Source organism: Gastrolobium bilobum, unplaced genomic scaffold (assembly GCF_033153095.1).
Source record: "Gastrolobium bilobum isolate Gb01-03AN ecotype WA unplaced genomic scaffold, APGP_CSIRO_Gbil_v1 utg57487, whole genome shotgun sequence".
Lineage (NCBI taxonomy): Eukaryota > Viridiplantae > Streptophyta > Magnoliopsida > Fabales > Fabaceae > Gastrolobium > Gastrolobium bilobum.
The window spans coordinates 17015-29827 of record NW_026895954.1 but is presented as its reverse complement, the minus strand read 5'-3'; the positions used below and the strand labels follow the sequence as shown (position 1 = coordinate 29827).

The window sequence follows — 12813 nt, the reverse complement described above, 5'->3', positions numbered from 1 at the left end:
CAGCAAAAAGAGCAAAGGGAAAAAATCATAGTTATCAAATGTGGATTACGGTACGTCGCGGCCAATCCCAAAAAACGCTAAAGCGTTATAGCGGGTTGCGATTGCGGAAATAGCAGAATAGATATATGACAGAAATAATGACAAAAGAAATATTTTTTAAAGGCAGAGATAGCAGAAGTGAAAGAGAGAGACACGGATAGACCAAAAAAACCCTTTAATTTTTTCTGTTACACATTTAAATTTAGGACAAAATTGACATTTTGCCTTATGACAGCAATATGGTTGCAAATGCGATAGCAATGGCCGCTATTGTGTTCCGATCTAGCGCGGCACGGTTTCTTGTGGTGAGGCACCGCAATGCCTATACGGCGCGGCTCGCGGCGCTATTGCGACGCAATTAACTACTATGGAAAAAATGGACACCGAGTTAAGGCAAGAAAGGGACAGAATGGACACCGAGCTAAAGCAACGAAAGGAGAAACAGAAAAAGACGGATAATCTGTTCCAAAAATTACTGAACAAAATGGAGAAGAAGAAGCAGAAAAAGATGATGAAGAAGAAGAAAACTGTAGACTTGTAAGAACCCGCACCGTTAATTAAGGAAGTTAATTAATTAATTATGAGAAATTAGGAAATAATTCTATAATTGACCATAATAATTATTATAAGGCTTAAATAATTATGGTAAGTGTTTATTAAAGCTGAAAGTCGATTTTCTGACGAAAAGTGCAGATACCCGTTTTGCTACTAGGTATAAATGCGTACCGATGAAGTATCCTGGAAAATTATAAAAAGTGTGTATATGTCACTAGAATAATATATAGGACTTGTAAAACAAGTTTCAAGTTAAAATAATGAGAATTGGTGCCAGAACTGATACTGGCTATGGGAAAAGCGCATACCGAAAAGGTGCTGCGAAAAATAAAATAAAAATATTACAAATCTTAGAAAAATGAGTAGGTTTAGAATCCTAAGTTTGAGATTAAAATGCTAAGCGTAGCAATTAACGCTTTTACTGTGTGCTTAAGTCTTAACTGCCTATATATATAAACTTTGCACAAAACCCTAGGCCATAATCAGCCTCTCTACGTGGGTTTTGTGTGGGTTTGCTGCTGCCTTCTCTTCTCCATCTTTGCTTGACCTTCCAAGTAGCTTTTCCCCTCTTTTCTTCACAAAAACTCCATGGGTGAGTGCATTCTAGCCTTGGGAACTTATAGAGGGAGAGATTTCTGAGCTAGAGGGTCAGTGTGAGGGAGGTTTGACTGCTGACTTGTTGGTTTGGGTGTTTTGGAGTCTTGTTCTTGGCTTGTGTGGCTTCAAGGAGTCATCCTTGTTGGGAAAGGACCTTGTATTGTGGCCATTTTCGTTTTCCTTCAAAGTCAGAATCTTTGAAGTGGTTTGGTGAGCTCCAAGAGCAACCTTTTCTGAGTTTTGAGCTTGGGTAAGCTTCATCACCTTTGATCATGAGTTTAATGGTTAAAAATGGAACCTTGATTCATGTAACAAGCTAAAGATCATAACATAAGGTTGGGTAAAGTTAAACACACCTAGAAATGAATGTTTAAGCTTCTGTAGTCGGTAAAAATGGAACCTTTGGATTGATATCTCGCAAAATGCAGAATCTGAGTTCTTCCGCCAAATATCCGGATATTGGGTTAGAAATATCCGGATATGGGGTTCTGAATATCCGGATATCTGGCAATATCCGGATATTGATATCCGCATATGCCCCCGACGAATATCCGGATATTCTGGGTTTTCGAAGAACAGTAGCTGCACTGTTCATTCAGAATGTCGTTATGGTTTTTGGACCCTAGTTTGATGAAGTAGGACTTCTGTAATGATTAATCTAAGTATGAATCAAGTGATTAAGGGCTTGTGGCTTTGTGAGAAGCCTTAAGACGTGAAAAGTAAAGGAAAGACGTTGTCTTTATGTCATATGCTTGTATGTTGTATATTGATATGATTGTTGGTCCAAAACAGATTGTGATTCTACTGTGTTTGGGCTTTGAGATTGGTTGGACTCTTGGCATTGGATAGTTAGCTTGCAAGGTAAGCTTTAGTGTTCTCGGTTTAGCCATTGTGTGGTTCCACTATACCCCATGGGGGAATGGTTTATATGCATGCTGTGTTTACATGCTTTGATTATAGAAAATGTTGTTGAACTTTATGTGCAATGGCTTTTAATATGTATGTGTTGTTCCACTTCGACGGTTAGCCTGAGTATGTGGCGTCATGCAAGACGGTAACACCGTGGGTGAGTGCAAGTGGCGTCTTGCACTAGTGTGGGTAAAAGACGTATTCCTGCATTTTCTGGCCAGTATATTAGTATTGACACACATGATATGATTATCTGCTACATTGCACTATTTTAGAACTTATACTGTTGAACTGTTTTAGAACTTATATTGCACATGTAAGTGAGCTTGGGGTGGAAGATCCTTGAGGACCCCTTGCCTTACTGAGATTTCTGTTTAGAGATCTCACCCCACGTTCGGGGGCGCTTATTTCAGGTTCAGGTAACCCAGGGGCCGAGACCTCTAGCGGCAGGAGGCCGGAACTTAGTTGATTACCATGCTTGCTGTTTATGTTGATGCACCTGCTTGGTTTTATGCTTTTACCATTACCATGCTGTTTGTATTGAGGCTTGATGAGTATGTTGTTTATTTGGTGAGCATGGGGATTGTCCATGCCACATTGATTTGACGATGTTTAAGTTTGTTTGCGTTGTATAAACTATTAGGATTGTCCGGTCTACGTGTTGTAGTTCCGTGACTAGAGACATATAGATGTTAATTTTATATTGAGCTATTTCAGTTAGCTGTCTTTTGCAATTTACATACAAGCAATGTTTTGAAATGAATTAAGTAATTCAACTTGGTAAGGATAATGACGTCATAATTGAAAAGAAAAAGATATTCCGCAATTTTTATTAAGCATGGCTTAATACGATGACATGTTAACAAACCGGGTATACACGGGGTGTTACAAGACTCCTCATCCCCATCCCACACCCATACTTCATAATGTATTCGAAACTTTTGTTTATGACTACCTTTATCGATACATTTTTCTAATTGTATGAGATTATAATGTTAGTTTGTATGGGATTATAGTGTTGGTTTGTATGGGATTATAATTTGTTAGTTATTTTGTTTCAATGAGACATATAAGTATTGTTGTTATGGTTGTACTGTTTACAGGTTTGAAAATAAATTAATTTAAATATATTTTTTTTAATTTTCATAATTTTGCGACGGAAATTCATGGACATTTCATCGCAATTTCTGCAGATTATTGCGTAGGTATTCACATTCCATTGCAAAATTTGCGATGGTATTTTTCACTATTCCGTCACAAATTTGGGACGGTTTTTGTATTAGACATTGTATATTTGTGGACCGAATTTTGTGACGAGATTATAATACATTTTCGTCACAAATTCTTATGGTTTCTTGCGACAGGATTTTCATTACGTCTAAATTTTGCGATGGGATTTTCAAAAATTCTATCGCAAATTTGCGACGGAGTGGTAATATATTTCCATCAAAAACTTTGCGATGGATTCTTTTTCCATTTTGTTTGTGACGGATAATTTGCGACGGGAATTCCGTTGCAATTTGTGACGGTGTTCTCATTATTCATGTGAGCATTTTGCGAAGGATAATAAGTTTTTTATAACGAGTTTTTTCGATCGCAATTTGCAATGGAATTCATAACAAGAAAATGTCGTCGGAAAATTTGTTTGCGATGAGGTTTTTATCAACGGCTTTTTTTCGTCGCAAATGATGTTTGTGTCTGAAATTGCCAGTTTTGCGACGGAAAATGCCCGTCGCAAAAAGGCTATTTTTTCCGTTTCCAAATTCTACTAAAACATCACTTATTTATATGCATTCTTCCCTTAGACAACGAGACATTGATACTACCACCACTCTTAAATCTTTTATCGTTATTATTAACTTTACAACTAATCCTTACCATTTTCTTTTCATTCTCTTAATTCCTTTTTGTTTCCAACTTCTACTAGAATGTCACTTATTTATATGCATTCTTCCTATAGACAACGAGACATTGATACTATCACCACTCTTGGATCCTTTTTCCTTATTATTAACTTTACAACTATTCCTTTTTTTTCAATGATATTGCTTCATTATTAATTCTACAACTAATCACCTTGTTACCACTATTTGGTATTTTTAATGATGTTGTTTTATTGTTATTTTCGCAACTAATCACCTTGTCATTGTCATTTGATGTTTTCAATTGATATTTCTCCAATTTGGACATTTTTTTCCTTCAAAATTATTTAACAACTCTTCACTTTATCACCATCATTTAGTGCTTTTTTAATAATACAATCACATAATTATTATACAATCACATAATTAAAACAAAATTATAAATTATTTGATAATATTATCAACATAATTCCTGCTCACCACAAATTTTTCCTTGTTTGTATTTTTCGTAGATGTTATAATTCCCTTCCTCTTGAAATTTTTTTATCCCGGGAGGTGTCTTTTGTGGCTAGAGAGAATTATAACTTAAGATGGAAGAAGATTTGGAGGGAGAATAATCAATCTATCCTTAACATAAAAACTGTTTATCATTCTATTCTACTTTGATAAGTTTTGAACATGTGGATTTCATAAATGTAATACGTGTCATCATCATATGATTGACATGTGTTATATTTGTATTTTCCGAAGAAGAAGAAAAAAAGACGTGTTATATTTGTGTGACTAGTGAAAATTGTTAACTTCAATCAAAGTATAATATATACACTGATAAATAATTTTTAAAATAAATGTAGTTTCTTCAATCAGCCAAATTTGGACCAATTTTTATTGTTGGTATAGTAGTAGCATCTTGATTTTGTGATGGCGACATCGGTGGTCAACGATGAAGATGTTGCTAAGGTTCTTGACCGCCGACGGTGGTTCTAGCACGGCGGTGCTTTTTCTTCTACCTGTGGCTAATGTGCTGCTAGTCCCTCATTCCCCTAATTACCCTTTCTTTCTTTCTTTCTTTTTAATATTTATTTATCAGAGAAGAAATATAGGATCATGGAAAGAGGAAATCCTTCGCCGTGTCGTTAGTTGCGTGTTGGTAATGAACATATAATAAAATTCATATTGGACTCGGTATGACTTCAAAGTTCAAATATACCACAGACGCGCTTTCCTACTAACTTGAACTACTCTTGAGAATTTCCAAACACGGCTTGAAATGTATTTTTTTTGTCTCTCTTTTATTTTGCCTTAACTTAACAGCTAATTAATCGTATAATCACTTATATATAAATAGCTTATATCCCTACACAAACCACCACAGCATAAAAAACTAAACATATTTTCTGTCCACCCTCGAGATCACATTGCACTCATAACCACCATGGCTGAGCACCACCATCACCATCACCATCACCACCCTCACCACCACTCTCATCATCACAAGGATGGAACTCAAGTTGACTATAAAAAGGAAGAGAAGCACCACAAGAATCTGGAGCACCTTGGTGAAATGGGAGCAGTTGCTGCTGGTGCTTTTGCATTGGTAAGATATATTTTATTTACAAGACAAATCAGTAATCATTCAATATGAATCATAATAAAGATATTTTAATGTTGTTATAAACTTGTTAATCTCATTGTAGATTAAATTTCCATTTTTGTTATCAAAAGTTTTCAAATTAATTTGGTCCCCTTAAAATTTTTTGACAGGAATATATATAGTCCAATAGTTATATATTGTTTGCTGAGACTAATTGATATAATTTTTTAGCAAAAATTTATCATTTTGATATCATTAACCTTTCTATAATTATATGGATAGAGTTGGTTAAACTTTAATTCTTTAACCATAAGATTCTGTTACCACGATTTGAATCTATGACTTTTTTATTTAAATCTATACTTCCTCGCAACCGAGTCCATACATATTTTGTTATATAGTTTGTTATTTCATTTTAATTTTGTGAATTCTTTGTCATTTATTTTTTAATGTAAGATTTATCACATAAGATGATGATTTTGTTAAATCCTTTTTAACTCTAGCATGAGAAGCACAAAGCAAAGAAAGATCCAGAGCATGCCCACAGGCACAAGATAGAGGAGGAGATTGCAGCGGCAGTCGCGGTTGGAGCTGGTGGATTTGCCCTCCATGAACATCATGAAAGGAAAGAGGCCAAGAAAGAATATAAGGAGACTCATGGAAAGAAGCACCATCATCACTTTGGTTGAAAATAAAAAATAAAAATAAAGACATGAGAGAGTGTGTTGTTCCCAGTTAGCAACTATCCTAATGATTAGTTAATGTTTGCTGTTTTAGATCTGTGTATGAATTTCGTGTGTTAAGCTTTCATAGTTTCACTAATAGGCTTGTAGTTTGACTTTTAAGCCTCTCTCTCTATATATATGAAATATTTATCTCTAAAGTCTAAAGTATCGTATACGTGTCTGCAATCTTAATGCATAAGGTATCCAATTTTGAACAGTTATTTTTATTTTTGCTTGGGATTTTCATTTGTATACTCTATTCGTTAAACACATTTTTCATTTTTTTAATTTTTATTCATTCATTAAAAGCATACTTTTATTAATAATGATTTAATCAAATGCCGTTACTCGTTGATTGTCCCGCCGGCTAATAAGATCAGAACATGGGAATGTTGATTTTACTTAATGGGTGATGTTGAAGGCGGACTCTGACTTTTTCAGTAATTTGCATTTCAGAATCCTCCACTTGTGTGCTGAATTAATTGATTATGATGTTGATTTGTTGAACTAACAATCTGCTTTTCAGAAACTTGAATTAAACTCAATATAGAAATATTATTGAATTATTGAATATCTCCACTTGTCCACCACATCTCGGATTGTTTGTTTATAATGTTACTGTCTTCTATTAATAGTTTTGTTCACACACAAAAATTTAGGTTCATTCAACCAAAAAAATAAAAAAGGCTCAGTTTAAATAGTTGGTGTGTTTAGCTAAAGTCCATTTCAGCCCAAATCTAAAAGTTTAGCTAACTTACAAAAGGCTAAATCTGTAACGGTTATGGGCTGTTGCATTATGGATAGTGGGCACTAAAAGAGGTTTGTTAGTTGTTTCATTAGTTTGGTCCAAATAGTTATTCATCAGTTGATAAATTGCACAAGTCAAAGGAGTTTTAAACCACTTCCTATTATATAGAGTAAAACTTCAATTAATAAATTTACAAAATATTTTTTATTGTTTGAAATCATTCGAGAGGTGTTCTTCAAGTTAACAAAGAAAGTGTTAACGGCCTTTAAGCCGAGTCTGGGTTAGATATTTTAACTTAATGATTATTCTTTTGTTGTTTTTCTTTCGCTTTGAAGTGTTTTATTCTTTAGGTGGACGTACAAACGAGATTCACTAAACCACGTCAAATGAAAGCACACGGGCTAAATACAAGATACATTAGTCTTGAAAACCATTTCCTTTGGGTAAATGAATTTTAAAAGTAATGCATTTCTTATCTAATATTCAGACATATCTGCTGAAGCTTCTCCAACATTGTGTCTCTTTCCTCCTCACACGGACTAGCATGCACAACAGTGTAAACAAAGGGTATATGGTTTTCCAACTCAACTTTCATGTTAATAAATTGGAAAAACTGGGTTTTTTGACCAAGGTAACCTTAATTTAATAATTAATTAGTAATTCATCCTTCAACCAAAACATACCATCCATCTGCCGTGTTTACGTAACATACCCGGGTAGACAGGGGATACCAGGTATAATTTGAAAATTTCACCCTACCTGGGTAATCAAAGGAATATTCGGGTATTGTTCGTAATTTGAAAAAATACTTGAATTATTTACCCGGGTAGGGAGGGGATACCCGGGTATTGTTCGTAATCTGGAAAAATATTTGAATTATTTACTCGAGTAGGGAGAGAGATACCCGGGTAATCTGGAAAACACTAAAACAAAAAAAAGGGCTGCTAAGTCTACTCCAAATTTTTTTTTCCTAAAAACTTGTTCCCTAATCATTTTTATTAATTTTCTTTTCTTTACAGAGAGGACAGTTGCCAAATTCTCAAATAAATTCAGTAATTGAACCTAAACCCGTTCTTAAATCTGAGATACTTGGATGCCTGGTAGAAAATGTGAGTTCTGAAGCTACAGCTGCCAAGCACGAGTTATCTGGGGAAAGATATTGGGAAACCCAATGATAACTTTGGTGCACAAGGTCATGATTTCAAGCGTAAGACTGCCGGAGCCACAAGAGGTAAATACATGAAGACAAATAATGCGATAAGAAAGGCAATGGATTCATCAAAACTTGATGTGAATGCTCTGTCAAGTTATGTAGAACCTGTTGTCCAAGTTATGTGAATGCTGGTGTACCCGGGTAGTCTGTACCCAGGTATCCCCCTCCCTACCCGGGTAAATAACTACATACCCGGGTATCCCCTTACTTACTCGGGTAAATATTCAACATATGTAAGAACAAATTTATTTCGCGAGATATACCCGGGTAGGGAGGGAGATACCTGGGTATCTTAATGGTCAACGATCAAACAGGAGTAGATTGATGTTATGTTTGTTGAAAAGGTTAAATTTTTAAAATAGTTTATAAACGAGGACAAGATGGTAATTTTTTACTAATGAAAGGTTACAATGGTCAAAAATTCAAAAAAATTGAGAGATGACTATGCATACTTTTGAATGTGCATACTTATTTTGTCAAACAGTTGGTATGCATACTTTTGTGCACATTCTATGTAACCTTTTGTCAAACAGTTGGTGTGCATACTTTTGAATGTGTAACATAACAGGTGTGGATATATAACTATGCTCCTTATTTTGTGATTCAGTCAAACAATTACATAGTAGAGAAATTCATGCTTTGATTGAGGTTTGATTTCAAAAAGAATAACTCATAATTTCAACCCTTTTAAATCCTAAGTACATTTACAACCCATCGAAACCTTGTGTAGTTCTCACAGATTCTATTGCAATGTGATAGTTAGGGCATGGAATGAGAAAGAATTTACCTAATCAAATCTGCATTCAGGGCATTATTTACTTAAGAAGAAGATGAACAAAGTTGGGAACATACCTTGATTTGTTGCAAAAAGGAACAGGGAATGGAGAGAGTGCAGATGGAGATGAGAGAATTGTTAGGGTGTGTGCAGAATGAGGGGGGGAGGGTTTTTAAAAAAAACTTTTTTAAAATTGGTACAACATGGGAGCGTTTTAGCGTGCTTATATCACGCCAAAACGCTTAACGGCGGGAGCTGGCCCTTTTGAGCATGGGAGCACGTTTTGGCGCCCAGGAGCACGCCAAAACGTGTTCTTCGAATCCTTATTTTGGCCACTCTAGAGCATTTTGGCGTGCATATGTGTGCCAAAACGCTTAAGGGCAGGGAGCATTTGCCTAATTTCCCCTTATTAGCACGTTTTGGCGTCCAGTAGGCCACTAAAACGTGCTCTTCGAACTTATTTTTGCTTACTTCTTCAGCGTTTTGGCGTGCATATGTGCGCCAAAACGCTTTGAGGCAGGAACATTTGTTTAATTTAACTTGGAAAATTTTGGAAAAATTCATACCTTAGCCTCTTGAATCTTTGTTTCTTCTTTCCTGAATTTAGCCATGACCTTGGTCTCATGTATCTTTCTCTTTTTGCTTATTTTTATCTTTTTCTTGAAATCAAAATAAACTAAAATTTAAAATAAAGCAGTAAATCATGGGTTTGCCTACCCGTCAGCGCTTGTTTAACGTCACGAGCCTGACGTACCTCGTTCAAGTTACCTCGATAAGGGCAACAGTGGTTGTTCCCCTGTCTATTTCTCCTCCCATGTATAGTTTCAGCCGTTGACCATTCACTGTGAAGCTCCTATCGGAATCCAGCGGACTGATCTCCACTGCTCCATATGATTTCATGTTCCTTACGATGAACGGTCCCGACCATCGAGACTTTAGTTTTCCAGGAAAGAGACGAAGACGAGAGTTAAAGAGTAATACCTGATTCCCCACTTTAAAGTCTCGAGGCAGGATCTTCTTGTCATGCCACTTCTTCGTCTTTTCTTTGTACAGACTCGCACTCTCGTACGCAGATAGTTTGAACTCGTCGAGCTCATCCAGTTGAAGCAATCTTTTCTCAACTGCCGTCTTGGAGTCGAAGTTCAAGTACTTGATTGCCCACAGTGCTTTGTGGTCCAATTCTACCGGTAAGTGACAAGCTTTTTCGAACAGTAATTGGAAGGGGGACATACCTATTGGTGTTTTAAAGGCAGTCCGATATGCCCACAGTGCATCATCAAGCTTCTTGGACCAATATTTTCTGGAGCTTCCCATTGTCTTCTCCAAGATACATTTCAACTCTCGGTTGGAAATCTCCACTTGACCACTTGTTTGCGGATGATATGGTGTTGCAATCTCATGTTTCACGCCGCATTTAGCCAGTACGTATTCCATTTGTCTGTTGTCAAAGTGGGTTCCTCCGTCACTTATAATTGCTCCTGGTACTCCATATCGAACGAATATATTTATTTTTAAGAATGCAATGACCACCCGAGCATCGTCAGTGGGAAGGGAAACAACTTCAACCCAATTGGAGGCGTAATCAACCGCAACAAGGAGATGTATTTGTTGCCATATGAGGGAGGGTGTAAGAACCCGCACCGTTAATTAAGATATTTAATTAATAAATTATGTGAAAATAGGAAATGATTCCATAATTGACCCTAATAATTATTAAAAGGCTTTAATAATTATGGTAAGTGATTAAGAATGTTGAAAGTCGCTTTTCGGAAGAAAAGTGCAGATACCGGTTCTGCTAGTCGGTATAAATGCGTACCGAAAACGTATTCCGGAAAATTAATGTAAGTGCATGATAATTACTAGAATAATATATAGGACTTGTAAAACGAGTTTCAAGTCCAAATAATGAGAACTGGTGCTAGAAACCGGTACTGGCTATGAAAAGCGCGTACCGGAAAGGTGCTCAGAAAAATATAATAAAAATATGATAATTCTTGGAAAAATGTGTAGTTTCGTATTTCAAAGTTTGGGATTAAAATGCTAAGCGTAGCAATTAAAGTTAATACTGCGTGTTTAATGGTTAAGTGGCTATATATACACTTACTAAGGGCACAATGCCCGAGAAAACTGCCTCTTCTTCATGGGATTTGGTGGCTGGTCTGATTGTGTCACTGTTTCATCCCTTTCTTCACTATTTCTTGAGCTTTGAGGCTTTCTCTTCCTTGAAAGCTTCTCTTAAACACTTGTGTGAGGGAGAGTCATCTTTGGGAAAAGGTTTGTGGTGCTGTTTCTGAGTAAGGAGGTCAGCTTGAGGGAGTGTTGGGGGCTAACTTTGGGTTGGTGGAGTGAGTGAACCTTGTGCTTCATTTTTGAGGTCCAAGGAGCCACCTTTGGTGAGGAAGAGCCTTGCTTGTCTTCCATTTTCGCACACCCTGTGTGGTCAGTAGTTGAGGGGCTGTTGGTGAGCTCCAAGAGCATCTCCATCCTCTGTTTTGAGTTGTGGTATGATCACCAACCTTTAACTTGAGTTTTAAGGCTTAAAAATGGAAGCTTGATGCATGTTAAGGCTAAAAGATGATAACTTGTTGTTGGGTAATACTTAACACACCTAGAAATGCTTGTTTAAGTGTTTAAAATCGGTAAAAACCCAACCTTTGAAGGATATCTTCACGAAAAGCAGTTGCTGCATTCTGTCGTGAAATATCCGGATATCTTCCCGTGGAATATCCGGATATTGGATATCCGGATATGTGATATCCGGATATGGGGTTTTGGGATATCTGGATATTGGATATCCGGATATGGGAATCTGTATATCCGGATATTACATATCCGGATATGGACAATGAGACATCCAGATATTGCATATCCAGATATGGTCCCGAGGAATATCTGGATATTCTGGGATTTCGCAGAGCAGTAGCTGTGTTGTGTGTACAGTAAGCTATTGGGGGTTTGTGGATCCTAGATTGATGAAGTTGAACTTCAGTGATTAATGGACTAAGCCAGAATCATGTGATTAAGGGCTTGTGGCTTTGTTAGAAGCTTTAAGACATAAAACGTAATGAAAAGGCGTTGTCTTTAATTTGTATGCATGTGGTACATGTTTATTGATTTATATTTGGTCCATATCAGATTGTGATATGCTGTGATTGGACTTTGAGCTTGTGGCATTGGATAGCTAGCTTAGAGGTAAGCTTTCATGTCCTCGGTTTAGCCATGTTGTGGTTCCACCATGTCCCATGGGGGTATGGTATTTGCATGCTGTGTTACATGCTTTTGATGTTTTGGAAATGCTGTTGAGCTATTGTATGTTAGTGGCTTGTTGATATGCATGGAGGTGTTCCACCTATGCGGTAAGCCTGAGTATGTAGAACATACAATAGGGTGAGGCTGTGGGTGAGGTGCAAGCGGTGTACCTTGTACTACATGTAGGAGATAGACATATTCCTACATTTCTCTAGCCAGTAGAATAGTGATTACACACATGCCATAGATATCTGTTGCACTACATAGTTTTGGAACTGATAATGATATAAATGCTTTTAGAACTTATATTGCACATGTAAGTGAGCTTGGGGTGGAAGATCCTTGAGGACCCCTTGTCTTACTGAGATTTCTTGTTTAGAGATCTCACACCACGTTTGGGGAATGCTTATTTCAGGGTCAGGTAATGTTGAGACCTCAGGCGGCAGGAGACCGGAGCTGAGTTAGATTTGCTGTTATTTATGCTGACCTGTTGGATGCTGGATTTGTATGCTGTTTATTGCTTATAGCTTCAGATCATGCTTATGGA

At 36.7% G+C, this 12813-nt stretch overlaps 2 protein-coding genes across 2 annotated transcripts; one reads left to right on the top strand and one right to left on the bottom strand.

The window, feature by feature from the left end:
* Positions 1–5348: 5348 nt before the first annotated feature.
* LOC133296951 (abscisic stress-ripening protein 2-like) lies at positions 5349–6429 on the top strand. Its single transcript, XM_061495995.1, has 2 exons — positions 5349–5559; positions 6060–6429. The coding sequence occupies exons 1-2, from the start codon at positions 5398–5400 to the stop codon at positions 6243–6245; spliced, it is 348 nt and encodes a 115-aa protein (XP_061351979.1). The 5' UTR covers positions 5349–5397; the 3' UTR covers positions 6246–6429.
* Positions 6430–9776: 3347 nt separating this feature from the next.
* On the bottom strand, positions 9777–10451 carry LOC133296947 (uncharacterized). The gene has a single exon (XM_061495992.1). It carries the CDS (start codon positions 10449–10451, stop codon positions 9777–9779), a length of 675 nt encoding a protein of 224 aa, XP_061351976.1.
* Positions 10452–12813: the final 2362 nt, after the last annotated feature.

Bases quoted from the DNA above. Each gene is read 5' to 3' on its own strand.
- LOC133296951 (XM_061495995.1), top strand. From the start codon at position 5,398: ATGGCTGAGCACCACCATCACCATCACCATCACCACCCTCACCACCAC. The intron at 5,560-6,059 runs GTAAGATATATT...TTTTAACTCTAG, and splicing joins CTGCTGGTGCTTTTGCATTG to CATGAGAAGCACAAAGCAAA.
- LOC133296947 (XM_061495992.1), bottom strand. From the start codon at position 10,451: ATGGAATACGTACTGGCTAAATGCGGCGTGAAACATGAGATTGCAACA.